Here is a 19420-nt window from a genome sequence, read left to right on the forward strand (position 1 = left end):
TACTTTTAATTCAAGAAGAGATCTTCTTGGGTTTGGTAGTCTAGGCCTATAATTCCATCACTGGGAGTTTAAGGACAGCTTCAGTTGACCCCACACCAAAGGGGGGAAAAAAAAGAAAAAAAAAAAAGGACCTTGATGGTGGGTCTGGTAGGACAGGCCCATGTGTGTAATTCATAGTATTATACAGGAGGCTAATACAGGAGGTTGTGAATTTGGGGCAGCCTGAGCTACAGAAGAAAACATTGCTTAACAAAATAACAAATAAAATCCATAGCTCTTGAATGCATAGCATACAAGTGCTCTACTACTGAGCTACATCCCCAGAACTATCTATCTGTTATTTATATGTGTGGGAGATGTGGTATGTGTGTGATGTGTGTGTGTGTGTGTGTGTGTGTGTGTGTGTGTGTGTGTGTGTATGTTAGCATGACTGTGCCATAATGCACTGAACCATCTCCCCAGTCGATTTTACATTTTAAGGTCTCCATAAGATTCCCAGGCCGGCCTTGAATTCAAGACGTTCATGCTTTAGCTGGAATTACAAATCTATATCAAGCTTAAACAGAAAATTCAAATGTAAAAGAAGATAGAACAATCGTGACCCCTTATGTACCTGTCATCTTGCTCTAACAGTGATTAATTCATCAACCATCTTTTATTTCTGTCCCTACCCATGTTCCTTCGTCTACATTGCTTTTACGTGTGCCTTGGAGATTGTATCATTTTATCATGCATATTCTCAAAATATACTTTTAAAGCAATGGTTCTTAGCATGTGGTTCCCAGACTTTCATCACCGAAGTTGTTCTGAATCAGAGACTCTGGGAGCAGGGCCCCAAATTGCACGGTCAGCATACCACTGGAGTTATGATTGGAACCTTTGAAAATGAACAAAAACAGATGAGAGAGGAAGAGAGGCAAGAAGGAAGGGAGGGTGGAGGGTGGCAGGAAGCAGGGGAGGGAGAGAGGAGGCGGAGGGAACAAGTAAAAGAAAAATACACCATAAAGTAATCATTATCACTAAGGACAAAAGTGTAAGATGTTTTTGTTTTCACGCCCAAGCGAGTGTCAGCTACATGGCTCTGAAAGGATAGAAGGGCCACAGTGTTGGGAGGAACACAAAGGTGCTTGTTGCCTTTGTGAGCCGGACACACACACACCCCTCCCCCAGCCCCAGCTCACAGGCCTTCCTTGTTCCCTAAGTGCCCTGGCCTCCCCATCTCAGTTTCATCCCATTTCTAGCTTGGTGCTGCTGAACACCAAAGCATTTCAGCGTCTAGTGTGGGTGTCGTCACCCCATCCTGCCCGGAGTTAAGGTCCAGGGGCCTGGGCTCCCAGGGTCCCCTGCTGTTGTTGCCAGGAGTAGGAAATTTGCTGTTTTTAAATATCTCGCCTGGCAGGAAGTCCCTTACCACTTTCAAGTAGCTTGTGAAGCCAGAGGCCTTCCCAGAACCTTCTCCTTTTGTGAAATGATTTTTCCCCCCCAGCTACATCAAGTATGTTTGCTATTCAGGGACTGTTTGTGATGAAGCTTTTTAGAATCTAGATGATTTTAAGTAGCGTGGCAGGTTTCTTTCAGAACTAAGCCCTGACTCAAATGAACGATCTGCTAATTCTGGGATGCACCCTTGCACTGCTCGTCAACAACCAGGAAGTTCTATAATAGATCAGGGGCTGTAATTCCACAGAAAGCAAAACTGATCTCGTGCCTTTAAGAGCAAGGAGGCCTTCGATAGCTGTGCAGATCCTGAGCCTCCGGGGATGCTTAAAAGAAGGACAGTCCCTCATTAGAACTGTCACAGACACAGGGCAAGCTGGGGTGGACAGACAAGCCTGGATACACAGTGAAGCGTAGGAGGGAGGGCCAGGGGACCGAGTCCAAAGAGCAGACAGCAGGGTCTGAAGCAGAACACTGGCTGAGTCCCTGTTCTTCCTCCCTCCATGTCTGAACTGTCTCTTCGGCTTCTATTTCCCCAGCTGCACACTCACCTCTTAGGCGAATGTACACGAACGACCATGGGTTATCTTTATTTTGATGTCTCACTGGCAATCGAATGTTGGAGGTCTAAACTCCAACTTCTTTAATTTTTAAAAAATGTTTGGGTCTATACAGTGTTTCTATGCGGTACACGTGTACATGTATGTGCAGGTGCTCATGCTCGTGTGTATACCTGTAGAGGCCAGAGAAAGACAAATGTCCTGCTTTCCTTATCTCTCTTTATCTTATTTCTTTGAGATAGAGTATCTCATTAAACTTGGAACTAGGCCAGTAGCCTGCAAGTCACAAAGATCCTCCTAGACAGTGCTGGGTTTATGGACATCACTGTTGTGCCCAGCTTTTTCTGTGAATACTGGGGATTTGAACTCTGGTCCGAAGGCTTGTCCAGCAAGTGTGCTTACTAATGAATCCATCGCACCAGCTCTAAATTCCAACTTCTCCTGACTTCTGTTACATTATGAGGATCAGAGTCAATGACTATGGTGAATTTTCAAATACCAGCATATATGTTGCTTATAGCATGCACAGGCAGGCAAAGCAGAGAATACGGAGGTTATCATGCACTAGCAATAACAGATGTTTGGCTGTGATCACTTACAAACTGGGGAATACCTTATCCTTTGGCTTTCAGGGTGAGAGTTTCATTGAGATGAGAAATTCATGATTGTCATAGATTTCTGAAACCGATAGCAAGAGTCAAAACCATAAACTAGCTATGGAATCTAGGTACGTCTATGAATGGAATTCATAAAATTGAATCATAAACGACCTTGGTGACTGTGGGCATAATAAAGTCTGTATCCTTTCATATTCTTTCTTGTTTACACAGACATCTCCTGTTTCCTTGCGGCTTGTGGCTCAATCTGCCAGCCTTGCAGTAGCTTTGAAGCCATCTTTGATGCCCCGCCATCCCCATCCCTTATAGCTAGTCACTCATTAAATATTGACATTCCTTTTATTCTTACTGTCGTGTTGTGGCTATCACAAACAAACACTGGAGAGTTTTTTTTTTTCCCTATAAGATGTGTATCAGTTTTCTATTGTCACACAAGAAGTGACATGAGCCTAATGGATTTTATACAACGCCCTCAATGGGTTTTATACAACACATACTTAACGGCTCTGCTTCCCTGGTCAGTGATCTGGTCTGGTGTGGCTGCCTCTGCTGAGAGTATTAGGTATCAAGAACTGAAGTCAAGGTATTATCCAGGCAGGGATTGGTGGAGGCCATAGTCAAAACCATAAACCAGCTATGAAATCTAGGTACCTCTATGTACAGAATTAAAAAAAAAAAAAAAAACTGAATCAGCCACCTTGGTGATTTGGAGCATCATAAAGTCTGTAACCCTTCATATTCCTTCTTGTTCGCACAGACGTCTCCTGTTTCCCTGTGGCTCGTGGCTCAGTCTTTCTGCTTGTAACTCATTTAGGTTTTAGGAACTCAGTTCTTTTATTCATCTTTGACCTCAGCTCTAAGACCAACGAGAAAGCACTGTTTCCTCTCGCAAGGGGTCACGGGAGGAAGCCAGCCTCATGCTTTAGTTTTAGTATGATAGATAATGGATCTGGGACTTTAATTATATGTGCAAAATGCCTCATCCCCATACCTAGTAAGGTGTTTGGTAATTACTGAAAGGTCTATGCACTTTAGATTGAGAACTACGTGGCTACAACAGTGAATTTTATACGGCAACTTGACTGAGTCAAAGGATACTCAGATACTAGTCAAACATTATTCTGAGTGGGTTTTTTTTAAATGTGTGTTTATGAGCGGCACATGTGTGTGCGTAAGTGTGTATGTGTTTGCATGTGTGTGGGCACATGTGTGCACGCAGGTGCCTGTGTGCTTGTGGAAGCCCTAGGTTTATAACAGAAATTTTCTTGGATTGCTGTTCCACCTCATTCTTTTTTATGCAGGTTGCTGTGACCTGCGCAGCTCAGGATGGACCTAACTGGGGCCAGCCATGAGGAATGGAGAAACAGAAGACATACACACAGAAAAGGTGCGATCGGGTGAGCCATGTGCTCTGATGGAGATTCACCAGCAACAGCCTGACACCTCAGCATGTTTATTTCATAGTCCGAATCAAGGAGCCGGGTTTATTGTAGATAGCTGAATGAGGAGGCAGGGTTTTTATACACAGCTGAACAAAGACGCAGGTTTAGCTCATCTCAGTAGGGGGTCTCTATAGGGAAACAGTCTCAGGCTGTAAACATCTGGGAAGAGGAAGTTCTGGTTGACATTTTCTTCACACGCTGCCAACATCTACACACAGACCCGGGGAAGGCTTTGCCAGTCCCATGAGTTGGAGGTATTTGGGGGGCCTTTATCAGATTGACCTTGTGGACATGTCTGTGGGGTATTTTCTTGATTAATGATTGATGTGGAAGAACATAGCCCACTGTGCCACTCCTGGGCAGGTGGTCCAGGGTTGCAGAAGAAAGCAGTTTGAGTACAAGGGCCGGGAGAGGGGAGAGGAGAGGAGAGGAGAGGAGAGGAGAGGAGAGGAGAGGAGAGAGAGAGAGAGAGAGAGAGAGAGAGAGAGAGAGAGAGAGAGAGAGAGAGAAAGACAGAGAGAGAGAATCCCTGCCTCTGTTCTTGAGTTCCTGCCCCGACTGCCCTCAGATTGTTACCTGAACGAGTGAGATAACATAAACCCTGTTCTCCCCAAGCTGCTTTTGGTCATTGTGTTTATTTCAGCAACAGAAGCTAACTAGAACATCAATTGAGCCATCTCTCCAGCCCTGACTTCTTGCTTTTCACTTAATTTACAATTATTGTACTTATGGAGTTAAGTATTATAATTTAACACACACACACATATATATAATATAGGATAATCAAGTTAGGGAAATTAGCACCCCCACCTTTTCAAATATTACAAAGTTTGTAAACCTTCCAACCCTTTTCTTCTAGGTTTTTATAAACATATAATAATCAATTGTTGTGTAGTTTACCCTACTGTCTGTGAACATCGGAATCCTCCCTTACACTTCTAACTACATTTTTGGTACCCATTGTCCTTCTCCCTCTTCCCTCCCATCTACCCATCGTAGCCTCTTGGTTTTTTGGGTTTTTTTTTGGTTTTTCGAGACAGGGTTTCTCTGTGTAGCTTTGCGCCTTTCCTGGAACTCACTTGGTAGCCCAGGCTGGCCTCGAACTCACAGAGATCCGCCTGGCTCTGCCTCCCGAGTGCTGGGATTAAAGGCGTGCGCCACCACCGCCCGGCTGCCTCTTGGTTTTTATTCTAGTCTCTACCGCAATGTGATTCAACTCTTAGCTTCCTCAAATGAGTGAGAAAATATAGTGGCTGTCTTTTTGTGCCTGGCCTCACTTAATATAATATGTTCTTCTCCCATCTATGCTGCTATAAATGGTAAGATTCCACCATTTTTTAGTGGTGGAATAATATTCCATTGTGGTGTTAAATGCTTCATTTCCTTCTCTCATTCTCTTCTTCATTATTTACTTTTAAAAGAAAAATCCTCTTCTCTCTTAGAGCTGAAAATTGAGCCCAGGGCCTCATGAATGCTACACCACATCTTTATTTTATTTTATTTTTTATTCATCTACCCACCAATGGACACCTTGGTCGAATCCGCATTTGGCTACTGTGCATGGTGCAGTAAGAAACTTGGGAGGCATGGGAGTGCAGCCATCTTTCCAAAACACTGATTTCAATTCCTTTCACTGAACACGATAGTGGGACTCTGCCACGCAAATGGAGCCACTGGCATGGGAGCAAAGGCACTCTCCACTGTCAGGCTACCTGTGGGTGGAGATTTCACATGTTAATGAGGTAGGAGAAGAGTTGTATGTGGAACTATATGTAGACGAATTTCTAAGCAGTGTTATTAAGTAAGAAACACGGAACCAAATATAGGGGTGAAAGCCGTAGAGCTCAGGGAAAGAGGAATAGCTACCAGTTACCTTACCTCACCACACCACAGCTTTCAGAGTGAGCTACTTCCTGTCTACCAGCGCCTTTATTGCCTTGCTGTTCTGCCCTCTCATTGGCTCTTAGTCCAGCCACCTCACTTCTTTGTCACTGCCTGTCTGTACAGACCTCCAGGTCTCTATGGTTGGTGCTGGGATTAAAGGCGTGTGTCACCATGCTTGGCTCTGTTCCCTAGTGTGGCCATGAACACACAGAGACCCTGCCTGCCAAGTGATCGGATTAAGGACCTGTGCTACCACTGCCTGATTTTTGTGTTTACTTTAAAATGGCTGCCCTTTCCCCCCTTGATCTCCAGGCATGCTTTATTTATTAACATACAAATAAAATATCACCACATTTCAGCACAAATAAAATATCACCACAAGTACATGTCACAGAGAATGCAGGAGACACCAAAGATTCCATTGAAGTATATACATTGAAGACCTTTCAGCTACTAGCCTGCTTCTCCCTCAGAAGTGTCTCCTTTCTTAGATTCCCTTACTTTTCTTGCTACTACCATGTATCTTTGTCCAACTCCTTCCAGGATATAGGAACCTGGAGCCCCTCCAGAGGCATCCACTAAACTCCGCTATCCACCAGTATCAAGAACCAGTATCAAGGACTACTGTTTCCACATGCCATTCTGTCACTGTTGCAATTTTGTGTCTGTAATCCTCCGATGATTTTCTAAATGGATTGCCTATCTTCAGGATCTTCCACTAATCCATCTAGTATTCCTCAGGCAAATGTTGGCTACAAATTGCTTTTCCATCAAATGATTTTTCCAGCTATTGGGAAATACACTTCACTGTAAATGCTATTTGGCATGGCCAATATATGCCAGAAACTGAGCTTGTGCCCAAATATATACACCCATTTAGCAGTGTTCTTTGGTAAATGTTTAATTAGGACAGATTTCGAACTGCAGTGCGGGAAGTATGAGGTGCCAGCAGGTGAAGGGGCACCAGACATGTGTGGATGACACTTTCCAAACTCAAAAGGAAATACAGATAACTTTAATGATTAAAAAGTAGCAGAGGAGGCAGGAGAGGTGGCTCAGTGGTTAAGAGCACTGGCTGCTCTTCCAGAGGACCCGGGTTCAATTCCCAGGATTCACATGGCAGCTCACAACTGTGAGAATCTGACACCTTCTAGAGAATCTGACACCTTCACACCAATGCACAGAAAATAAAGTTCAATAAATAATTTTTAAAAAGTAGTAGGGGAGCAGATTCAGAAACAAATTTGATAGATTATATGAAAATATAAAAGGTCATCATTTTGTAGAATAAATTTACATAAGAAATGGCAACTATAGAGTCAATCAAAATTTTCTTTAAGAAATTAATAGTTTTGTAAGTATTTATGGTTTTATGTGTTAGTGTATTGTGTACATTTATGTAAGTGCACTTCGTGCACACTTTGGACCTGAGGAGACCAGAACAGGGGGCTGGATAACTGGGGACAGGAGTTACTGACGGTGGTAAGCCTCTGTGTGGGTGCTGGAGACTGAACCTGGGTCCCCTGCAAGAGCAGCAAGTGCTTTTAGCTGCGGAGCCATCTCTCCAGCCCCAAGAAACGAATAAAAAAAAAAGGTGAGACAGTATCATTGTGTATTCCAAGCTGGCTTTGAATTCCTGATCCTCCTGGGTCTGCCTCCTCAGAGATTACAGGCATGAACCCCACACATAGAACAGAACGGAATAATTAAACATTTTAAATTATATTGGTCAATTGATTGATTGATTGATTGTGTGTGTGTGTGTGTGTGTGTGTGTGTGTATAGGAATGTGTGTTGTTGACAGAGGACAACTTTCAGGAGTCTGCTCTCTTTTCCCACCATGTAGGTGTAGGTCCTGGGGCTCAAACTCAGGTCTGTAGAATTAGCACAAGCCCTTAACCTTACTGAGCCATTTTGGGAATCTGAAAAATTGAAACCGGTCTGAAGCTCAGTTTCATTTCCTTATTTGTTCATTCCTTCCGCGGCTCCTCGTTGGGTGTTACTATGTGCCAATACCAGGCTGATTATTTGTCTTATCTGTTGAGCGGTTGCAACAGTCTCCTAGCTCATTTACCTGTTTCCAGCCTTGTGCTCCGTGCCTCCCCTAGCCAATCATTGTTGGCACAGTAGCCAGAGTGGCACTGAAAAATATTCCAGATCTTGGCCCTTGCCTGATCAAAAACTTTTAATGTGCTTTTAATTAAATTAGAACGAGATTTTAATCCCATGGACTATAATGTGGCCCCAAGGCCTTTCTGTACCCTTTATCTGATCTCTTCCCCTCTCCCTGTCTCCCTGCCTCCAGTGTCAAGCTCCTTGTGCACCCTGGCTAGGGTAGGCATGAGCCTATCTCAGGCTTTCATGGGGTCTGCTCATTTTCCTGGCTTTGAAGGTTGTTCCTCACGCAGCTCCCTGACTTCGGTCACATTGACTACTCACATGTCCCTTGGTCAGTCGTGTCTTCTCTGGTCACTGGACAAAAAGAGCATCTCTTCGCACCATCTTCTCCCTCATGGCTCTGCTTTTTTCCCCCACACTCCATCACCACAAGATCTCTCTCTCTCTCTCTCTCTCTCTCTCTGTATTCATATTATATTTAGTTCCACATCCCTTCTTACTTAGGATGTCTACTGTAGGTAAAAGGGACTTTGCATGATCTATTGCTGTATTCTAGTAACTGGACCAGTATCTTGTACATAGTAGGTATACCTGCATACTTGCTGAATCACTGAGTGACCATCCTTTTTTTTTTTTTGTGAACATTCTTTTTTTCAAATGCTGAGATAATTCCACTTAATAGTTTAAATAATCACAATGAAATTATATAGTTTAAAAATATTTTTCATACATCTCTACCCTTTCTTTTTCACCTGTAACTCATATTTGTGAATAACATTAATGTATGCTCTGGAGAAACACTTTCCGATGGGGAAGTGGTGGTACAGAGTAATAGCAGTGCAGAGAAAGCCAGGCTTTTAACTCTGAAGAATCTCAGCAAATGGACAATTTTTAAGAGTTACTTTATTTTCAAATGAAGTGTGTTTGCATTTGTGTGTGTGTGTGTGTGTGTGTGTGTGTGTGTGTGTGTGTGTGTGTGTGTGTATGTGTACCTAAGTGCATGTGCCTGCAGTGGCCAAAAGGGGGAGTCATATTCCTTGGAGCTGGAGCTACAGGCAGTTGTAAGCTACCCAATATGGGTGCTGGGAGCTGAACTCTGGTCCTTTGGAAGAACAGGAAGCAATCTTAACCACTAAGCTATTTCTCTAGCCCCTACAAATGGATATTATTGATGGCTGAAATGCTAATAAAAAAAACCCAACAACACTGAATGGACATTGAGGGGCATCATGAAGAGCTAAAGTCTCGTGTAAGCAATGAGTGACTTGTGGTCAGTGAGTGACTTGGGCAGTGAGTGACTTGTGCAGGAGCTGTACTGAATGTGATATCCAGGAATCCTCTGGGTGAGAAGGCAGAGCTCAGCCACTCCCTGGTCAGAGTGATTCGAGAATCACAACCTCCCGCACACAGTCTACTTGAGGCCAACTTCTTTCCGCTGCCCAGCTTGCAACTTCCTACTGCCAGTGGCAAGGCAGTGAAACAGCCAGTTCTCCATGAGATAACTAACATGCATCCCATGAGGATGTCTGCACACGGAGTCAGTTTCTGTAGCATCTCAACGGCCTCAGACTTGAGTGTGCCACAGAAGAGAATGCACAGCAAGTTATTAAAATTGTTTTGCTCAGGATGTAGAAAAGGATGCAGTGATCTAACTGAGGCATAACTGGGAGTTACACTTAGGGAGGCAGTAATGTCATTAAATATACACTCTGTATTCAGTGACACCCAGTTCAACCCAACTTATAATGGGGGGGGGGCGCTGAAAGATAATTAAAGACATTGACTTTGATCACTTTTAGTTATTCAACTGTGTGCTTTCCTTTTTATAAAACTGGAGCCTGGTAAAGATTATTGGGTACATTGATGACAGGTTCCTGAAATGTCTTTGTATAAATAAATATGTGTTAGATTTTATTTTGACTGTCCATTTCGATTTTTGAAGGTATTAGTAAAACCATCCAAACCAAATTACCAAATGAAATCAAACTCTACACAGACTATGGTAATGGAAAGCACAGGTGTAGGTCCACTTTCTGTTAGTTATTAGACAATGGATTGATTCTAAGCAAGCTGTCTGCCTCCTCTGGAGCTCAGTTTTCTTAGTAATAAAATGGAGTTTCTCCTATTTACATATCTAATCCAATGTGATTATCAGTGATTTGAAGAAGCTCTGGACTATGTCTCACAAATACAAGGATTATGAGTCAGACATACATAATGGCATGAGTGTTTATCCTCAGCTCTTGGGAAGAGGTCACCAAAGCCTGTGTGGGGGTCAGAGCTCAACTTGGGGGAGTCAGTTCTCTGTTTCCACCATATAGGCTCTCAGGATCAAACTCAGGGCATTGGCCTTAGTGGCAAGTGCTTTTACTAACAAGCATCTCAACTCAGGCCCTCAAATAAAATTTTCACTGAGCATGTCTAGGCTTTACTTTGTAATCTTTTTTTTTTTTTAATGATTCACTGAGTTTAATTAGGGTTGCTTACATGGGCATGGGTGTGGGGTTATTTACTGGAAGAAAATAGATGATATCTCTCAGCATCCATTAACTTCCAATAACCTCCTCACTAGTGGCCCGGCCCTGGCCTGCTGGAATGTTGACAGGCTCCATCGTGTGCAGGTCTAGTACAGGTAATCAAACTTGCTGTGAGTTCATGAGTATAACATCCGTATCATGTCCCGAAGACAGCATCTCACAGAACTCCTCCCAATCCCTCAGCTCGTACATTTTGCCTCCTCTTCTGCCGTGTTCCCTGAGAGCAGATGTTCATATAAATATCCCATGCTCAGGGCTACTTAATCTCAGCACTGTCACCAGTTTTGAGGGTCTGGATTAACCACTGTCGATTGCAAAAAGTAGCTTCCATGATCAAGGGGAGTGCTCAGCAGGCTCTTGTCCTGGTCTTCACCGAGGCGTCCAGACAGAGTCTGAACTGTGGTTACTGATGAAAGGCATATAGTGTAGACACTGGTGAAGTTATTTGTCTCTTCGAACAGTTCCAAGTCGGACCAGTTCCCAAGGGCTGGAGGTGGGAAGGCGATTCAGTGCAGAGAAAACATACTCATCAACCCCATAAACAAAGGACTACCCATATCAGTCAGATGCTAAATAGAAAACATCAAGTTCAAGGAGGGAAAAGATTATTGTAGTTTATCAAGAGAACAGAACAGAAGCCAACCAGAGCCTCCTTATCGCTTTGATAGTCTCTCTACGACTCCTTATGGCGGATTGCCTTTATCTGGGTTTTCAAAGTTCCTCCACTTGGACAGCTGTCAACCCGCTTCCTTTCACCACCCACTTCTTCCTCTCTTAGCTAACTCCCAGATTCTCTGCCCTGGGTGCTGCTGACAGGGATTATCTACCAGGTTCCAGGTAGGCTTGACTCACTGGGCTCAGCGGCAGAGCTGGTGTGCCGAGTGGGCCCGCGTCGCGGTAAGTCGGGGTAGGGTTTGGCCAGCGCCTTCCACGGCGTCCCGGCGATGATACCCTGCGCGATCGGTCACGCCCGCGAGTGTCCGAGCGCCCACTGGTGAGGAGGAAGCATCTTCCCGGTTCAGCTGCGGGAGGGCGAAACCCAGCGTAAAGACACCTAGCCCACGCACGGCCACGCCCACTCACGCAGTTCCTGTGACGTGCCCCGGCACTGTCCAATCAGCGCCCGGAACCTGCAGGCTGGCAATTCAAACTGCGGCGCGGCGAGCTCCGGAGTCCGCGCCGGCGTTGCCCGGCGACCGCTGCGGGTTAGGAATGGAGCACCGTATCGTGGGCCCCGGGCCGTACCGGGCCACCAAGCTGGTGAGTGAGAGTGCGGGCCGGGCGGACCCCGCGCCACCGTCCCCGCCGTGACCCGGCCGGTGCGCATCCGCTGGGGTCTGCCGGGGCTGGTGGGCGAGCGTCTGCTGGGGTTGCGGCTCCTCACCCTGCCCCGCAGCCGGCAGACGAGGCCCGGAGCCAGCCCCACCAGGGTGGGATGGACTTCATCTGCTGGCTGTGGCTATGTTAGGGCAGTAGACGGCGGTTTCAGCCTTAACGGGAAGCGAACACCAGGCGGTGGCGTTCCCCTTTGTCCTCCCCTACCTACTCTAGCGTCTGGGATTTGACCTTAGGTGGGGCCCTAGGACCACCCTACCCGTGTAGCACTTGTGGGTTGTGGTGATCCAGGCAAGGGCGTGTCTACTTCCTGAGTGGCACTGTTGACACTTGACTAATGATCTTTGTATTTGTAACGGTGCACAGCACGGAGGTGGATTGCTCTTCTAAAGGTTCCTGCCCGGGGCGTTTCAGTATTTGTCAGCACCCACCTCACTTTAGGGATCAGCTCTGATAGGTGGTCTGCAAGCTCTGCAGATGCGCCAGGGTGAGGAGAGGCCTTTTTCTCATGGAAACTTAGCTGATCAGTGTTATTACTTGGAGGAAGTAATTTTACTGACCTCTGCCTCCAAGGATTAGCATGACGGGGTAGGCACACGTGAGGACTTTGCGTTTAGTCTGTGTGAACTACTATCAGGTGCATGTACCTTGCAATCAAGTCTCGCCGCTCTCTGTACTCTAAGAAATATCCTGGGAAAGGTGGGGAGGAGGATCCAAACTCTAACTCTTAGACTCATATTCTAGAGACGTAGTTTCCTTTCTTTCTAGAGGCAGGGTCTCTGTCTTCTGTGGAGTCAAGCCACCTTCTGGATGAGAAGTCAGATTTTGGGCTGCTTGTTCTTTATTCTTTTATTAGACTTATGAGGGCACTTGGAGAATCATAAAGGAAAAAAAAGATTATGAATCTTTCTTTAGAGCCAGTTTCTAAGAGGTATGAATGGTAATGACAAGGAAAAGTAGTCTTAAAGTTGGTATTTTTGTTATGTCCAGATCGCGGGGACCCCCAAAAGACCACCACAGAGCCTGAGTCCCATATATAAAAGCAAAGAGCCTTTATTTTCAAGTTCCAAGCTTAGTCTTTCTGTCTGTCCAAAGCAGTGGTGAGAGCAGAGGGCCCTGAGCTCAGGCTGGATAGAGTTTTTATCATAGCAGAGGTTGGAGTGAGGGGATTTCCAGGGCCCTGATTGGCTGACATTTGTCTAGGAGTATCTGTAAAACAGAAATAGGTGTGTGCTAGACTCAGGGACACCTGGCCACCTTATCTAACGTTGCAATGTTTGGGATGTCAGGTACTTCCCCTTAGATGTAGGCCCTCCCTAGGTAGGGTCAGCTTATGGCTTTTCCTGGGTCTGGGTGTTGCCTGCCAGTAAGCTGGTCACAGAACCTGTGTCTGGGCCTCTAAGCCTGTCATGGCAGCTGTGTGGTCAAGCTGTTTTGGGCCCCCCACAGTTTTCATAACTGCTTTGACAGAAGTGGTTTCAGCATTTAAACTGCCTGAGGTCAGGACTATTGTTAGTTCTGACCTGAGGGAAGATAGAGGTTGACTTTCAGTGACTTTCACAAACATGGCAGCCCTCTCTTACCTGTGAAGGGTATGTTTCAAGAATCCCACTTGGTGGTTTGAATAAGGATGGCCCTCATAGACTCACATATTTGGATGCTTAATCATCATGAATGGAACTGTTTGAAAAGAGTACAAGGATTAGGAGGTGTGTTTGTGGCCTTGTTGGAGGAAGTGCGTCACGGGGTGGGGGGTGGGCTTTGAGGTTTGAAAAGCCCATGCTAAGCCCAGAGTCTTTCTCTCGGTCTGTGGATTTTACTCTTAGCTATTTCTCTAGCACCTGCCTGCTTGCTCTCATGCTCCCTATCATGATGATAATATACTAAACCCCTGAATCTATAAACAAGCTCCCAATTAAATGTTTTATATAAGAGTTGCCTTGGTCCTGGTATCTCTTCATAGCAATAGAACACTGACTAAGACACCCAGCCAATGCCTAAAACCATGATAGTGCTAGACCCTATATATAGTATATATACTATATGTTTTTCCTATATGTCTATGATAGTTTAATTTATAAATTAACGCAATGAGGGATTAACAACAATACTAACAAAATGGAGCAATTAACATACTCTAATAAAGTTCACTATAATACTTTAGAGCCATTGTTCATTCAAATAAAGATTACCTCACCAATTGATCTGATAACCTACACAGGACTAAATAACTTATGTGTGAGTGGCATATGCAGTGTGGATACACTGGACATTGAGATCATTCACATCCCTGACAGGATGAGACAATTTCACTCTGCTACTCAGAACTGCATGCAATTGAAAACTTAGGAATTGTAAAGTTTATTAACTGTGGGTAACCGAAACTTTGGATAAGGGTTGACTGTTATATCTTCCTTTAGGGTAGAAAAAAAAATTTCCTCCTCTACACAATTTATTCATAATACTTGTTCAAGGGTAACAAACTGGATCTGGGTATGATAAGTCCTTATTGTTAGGATCCTGTACATACACGCAGCTCGGGATCTTGCATCTTACGTCATCAGGGGGCCCTGGCGACTACGTGGTCATGAAATCTGTGCCTTAAAAAGCCAGATGCAGACCTCCACCCTCTCTCTCTGCTCTCTCTCTCTCTGTTCCCTCTCTGCTCCTAAGACTTTGTCTAACCCTTAGAACACCCTCAGAATGTAAACTGTCTGATGCTCTGAATAAAGTTGGCTATTGCATGAGACTTTAGCCCGCCTCCTCTTTAGGCTCTCCTCTCCCAGGTTCATGCCGCCAATAGAGCAGTAACAGTTACTCTGAGGATTGCTTTATGCAAAGGTACAGTGGGGAGGAAGATTGGCATGTTCCTGCTGTATGAGGAACAAAAATGATAGCCATTTAGTCACACATTCACATTCTAGAAGCAAAGAGTAGGCTAGGGCCTCATGAGGGGTGGGATTAATTCTAAGGAATGCCAGGAACATTGCTGTGGTGTTCTTGGTGTCTCTGGCATAGGCTATGGAAAGCTGTGACTGTTTTTATATAGTGACCACTTTCTGATGCTTGCAGTATCCACTCATGGCTGCCACTGTCAGCTGACTGTTGGGATGCTGACTAGGTCATTGCCATGTTCATAAAGCTTCCAGCAGGAGCTGGATAAATGGCTTCCTTATTCTAGACCTATTCACTTCCTGAGTTCCTGTTGCTGATGCAATTTCACTCATAAATAAGGAGGAAGAGGCCGATTGTCTTAAAGTTATTTAAAAAAACGACATCTAGAGAGATCTGGTTTTTGTCTTAAAGCGACATAGTGGCTCATGTGAGTCTATCAGTGACATTTGGGAGCAGAAGGAAACTGGATTTTTTATGGTACTTAATATGTACCAAATATATATATAAACCATGAATGGAAGATCTGAGATTAGAACCCCCAGTCTCATCCAGTACCTCATGTTTTCCCCGTTCTTCAGAGACTGATTCTGTCCTGTTGAAGCGGCCCAACATCTCTTAAATCAAGGCCAGGATCACTGTGCCATGTGCATCACCAGCAGTGTATTGAGTGTGAGTCAATATGCACTAATCTGACACGTTTTTTTTTTTTGGTTTTTCGAGACAGGGTTTCTCTGTGTAGCTTTGCGCCTTTCCTGGAACTCGCTTTGGAGACCAGGCTGGCCTCGAACTCACAGAGATCCGCCTGGCTCTGCCTCCCAAGTGCTGGGATTAAAGGCGTGTGCCACCACCACCCAGCTGACACGTTTGTTTTTTAAAGGTTCCTAAACCAAGTGTAATGGGGGACGGCGGGGGGGGGGGGGGGGGGGGGGGGGGGGGGGGGGGGGGGGACGTGTCTCTTTGATTTGGCTGGAGTGGATTGAACCAGCTCATGATGTCCTGTTTCTTAGCAGTCTGATCATGGGCAACACCTACCTCCATGGCCTACTTTTTTGATTGTTTTTTTTGTAAGGGTGGATAGGAGGGAAGTCTTGTTTTGTAGCTTATGCTGGCCTTGAACTCACATTCATCTTGCCTTAAGGCAAATCAGAAGACTATGGGTGGGTACATGCCAGCACTCCAGCTAGTTTCAATGATTTTCATGTATCAGAATCTCAGCCTTTTTGAGTTTTAGTTTGCTGTAATTTAGTTTGCTATAATTTCTATATTCTATAGAAATGTGTTAACTGTGCTCCAGTATTTTCTGCTTCTTGGCAGAGACTGGACTGAATCCTGGAGACTCAAAGGGAGCTTTTCTATATACTTGTTCCAACTTCAATGGCTATACCCTGATAATAAAATAGAATACATGGGTAGATTTATTAAGTACCTACTTTAGGGCAGGTGCTGTGATAGACTTTTTAGTTTTAGTTTTTTGTCTCTTGGTCTTTGTTGCTATGTAGCTGGAGATACACAGGCTTGGCTAGCAGTGAATGTGAGGCTGGCCTGCTGGTCATTAGCAGAGCAGGCTGTGAAATTAGATGGGGCTTCAGAGCCTGAACTCTGTCCATTCAGTTTTTTGTGACCATGCGGCATCTGAAGACACCATGCCTGACTAAACTGTGTTCTTTCAGAAGAGCCTCAAAACCAACCACCCTCTCAGGCAAGCAAAGGGCGGGAGAGAACTTGACTGCGACAAAAGTGTGGAAGGGGCTTTGCAGTTTGTGTGTATGATCTGACATATCTGACGAGCGATTCCTTTCGAACATCTTTCTTTGGCAAATAAGCAAAAACTTGATACTACTGTGAAGGGTTTTCTCTATTGTCTTGAGGTCTTTGACACTGTGCAGTGTATCATCACTATTCATGCCTTTTTTCTTTCCCCATGAGATCTCTTTCACACTGTGAACAGTCTGTAAGTGTTGGCTGAATGAAGTCATATTAAACAAGGGACTTCTAGAAATGAATTATGCATAATGGGCTAGATTTTGGAAAGTAAGTTTTGGCGTGTTTCACTGTACAGTTTAAGCTGGCCTGGGACTTCCAGGCTGGCCTTGAACTCAAAGTCCTCCTGCCTCAGATTCCTGAGTGCTGGGATTATAAGTAAGTGTGCAGCACCAAGCTTAGCTATGAGCTTAGTTTTAACCAGTACTTACTCCCATGATTTTCATTCATAGAAATTCACAGATTTTTTACTACTAGCACACCTTGCTGACAGTGTCTTTAATAACTATTCCTTGAATGAGTAAAGGATGAACTATCCTTTAGAAGCTGCATTTTGCTTATTTCTGTTTTGTAAGTGGTTCTATTTTTGCTTCAATTGTAACAAAATAACCATAACTTAGACTATTTTAACTGTTTCTAAGTGTATAGTTCTGTGGCATTAATTACATTCACATCATTTTGTAATCATTACCTCCCACCATCCACTTGTTAGGACTTTAAGAGTTTGAAGGCTGAAAATAAAATACTAAATTTCCATCTGTTATTCTAGTGTTTTTTTTTTTTTTTTTTTTTTTGGTTTTTCGAGACAGGGTTTCTCTGTAGTTTTGTGCCTTTCCTGGAACTCGCTTTGTAGACCAGGCTGCCTCGAACTCACAGAGATCCTCCTGCCTCTGCCTCCCGAGTGCTGGGATTAAAGGCGTGCGCCACCATCGCCCAGCTTATTCTAGTGTTTTTTAATTTAAAAAATTTAACTTTATCTGTCTACTTGTTTATTCACCTACCTGCCTACCAACCTACCAATTTGTTTATCCTTTTACTTAGGATCCTGTGTATGCTAAGCAGTCCCCAGTCTCCAAGCAATTTATTAAATGGAAAAATGGCATTCCTTGATTTAAATATTTGGGATGTATTAACCTTTAAAGACCACTAGTCGATAACTGAATTCTTTTGTATCCTTTGCCTAGTGGAATGAAACGGTGGAGCTTTTTCGTGCCAGGATGCCTTTACGGAAACACCGCTGTCGTTTCAAGAGTCACGAGAACTGCTTCACAGCAGCGGAAGCTGTGGACTGGCTGCACGAGCTCCTGAGGAACAGTCAGAACTTTGGGCCCGAGGTAACTCGCAAACAAACAGTCCAGCTGCTAAAAAAATTCCTGAAGAATCACGTTATTGAAGACGTCAAGGGAAAATGGGGCCAGGAGGATTTTGAAGACAACCGGCACCTCTACAGGTAATGGCGGCGTGTGAACTCTGCAGGACTGTAGGGAGATTGAGTGCGACTGCTCAGCATCTGGAAACTTCCTGAAGTGGAAGAATTTACTGTGTCCACTGAAGCGATGATTCTGTTTGTAATGTGCTAAGTGCCTAACTGAATGGGCTGTTAAAATAAAACCAATTGCAATTTGTCCTGCTCCACCAGAGCACCCCAGAACAGGATTTTGTTGTGATGCTTTTCCGGTAGGGAAGAATTTCCATGCCTTCTGCTGGCCTGGGAGGGTGAGTGTAGTGACTTAGTAGTTCTAGAGTACCCAAGGAGGTGAAACGGTACCTCTGGGTTTAGCTTTGCTGAACACTAAGGGTTGGAATACTCAGGGGCAGACTGTCTGATCTGGAAACAGCTCAGGGTACATGTGTGGACTGTGTTAGAGTTCCTTACCATCTCTGACTGAGCCTGGTGTTGCAAGCCCGCCTCCATCCATGTGATTTGCTGACAACATTTTATAATGTGGACATTTACCACCAGGTAATCTGAGGGAAATGGAGATCTCCTATAATACTTTCTCACGGAACTGTAGGGTATTTTACTGATGGAGGCCAAGGAGACTTCCCTAAAATTCAGGTGATGGAAGGTGACTAGAGAGGAATGCCATCATGCAGGCTCAGAGAGGAACTGCTTTATCGATCGTAGAAGCCCCTGTCAGTGCCGAGAACTAGAGAGGGCCTAACACAGGAGTGGAGAACACAGACTCTTAGCTCTTGCTCTCCTTTGTTCTAACCAGAAAACAAGACCCTGATTCTAACACGTCTAATGAGTGTGTTGCCCCAGGGCGCATGGCTTTGAGCAAAGGGAAGCTGCTCTCTTGTACCTGATCTATTTCTTTGTTTCCCTCTTAGACTAGCATCTGTGCAAAGCAGAGCAGGGTGAGGGTGGTCGTATGCATGCAGGGCTAACGACAGACGCTGTTGTACATTTCCAGCCAGACCTCCGTATGGAGTGCCCTCCAAAGTCTCCAGTGCCCACATGTCAAGGTTGTCATCTGAGCAGTTAGTGGTATCTCCATTTGGCAATTATTTGCTGATCTAAGTTTAATTAGAGTCTTGAATGGTCTCAGCTTATTCTGAGGCCTGACTGCTTATTGGCCTCAGACAGGGGGAAGTCGAGTTCTGGTTCCACATGACAAACTGCACTGGGAATTTTTTGTTGTTGTTGTTGTTGTTTGTTTTTTTGAGACGGGGTCTCTCTGTGTAGCTTTGGAGCCTGTCCTGGAACTTTCTCTGTAGACCAGGCAGGCCTGAAACTCACAGAGATCCCGCTTGCCTCTACCTCCTGAGTGCTGGAATTAAACTACCACCCAATCGGGATTCCTTTTGGGAGTTTCCTTGCTTGTACCCAT

The 19420-nt window shown here is 44.7% G+C and overlaps 1 protein-coding gene across 3 annotated transcripts in view; it reads left to right on the forward strand.

Moving 5' to 3' along the window:
• The window catches only part of Depdc1b (DEP domain containing 1B), an 87520-nt gene that overhangs the window by 8632 nt on the left and 59468 nt on the right, over positions 1 to 19420 (forward strand). Inside the window, exons 2-3 of one of the 3 annotated variants that reach the window (XM_052743267.1) lie at positions 3916 to 4001; positions 17771 to 18036. In XM_052743267.1, coding sequence (XP_052599227.1) covers positions 3963 to 4001; positions 17771 to 18036 — 305 coding nt within the window. In that variant the 5' untranslated portion in view covers positions 3916 to 3962. Of the gene's footprint in view, positions 1 to 3915; positions 4002 to 11677; positions 11856 to 17770; positions 18037 to 19420 lie in introns of those variants that run through there. The other 2 variants (XM_052743266.1, XM_052743268.1) reach the window with 2 other exon arrangements.

This window comes from Peromyscus californicus, unplaced genomic scaffold, assembly GCF_007827085.1.
Source record: "Peromyscus californicus insignis strain IS unplaced genomic scaffold, ASM782708v3 Scaffold_18__1_contigs__length_77618521, whole genome shotgun sequence".
In the NCBI taxonomy this organism is placed as follows: domain Eukaryota; kingdom Metazoa; phylum Chordata; class Mammalia; order Rodentia; family Cricetidae; genus Peromyscus; species Peromyscus californicus.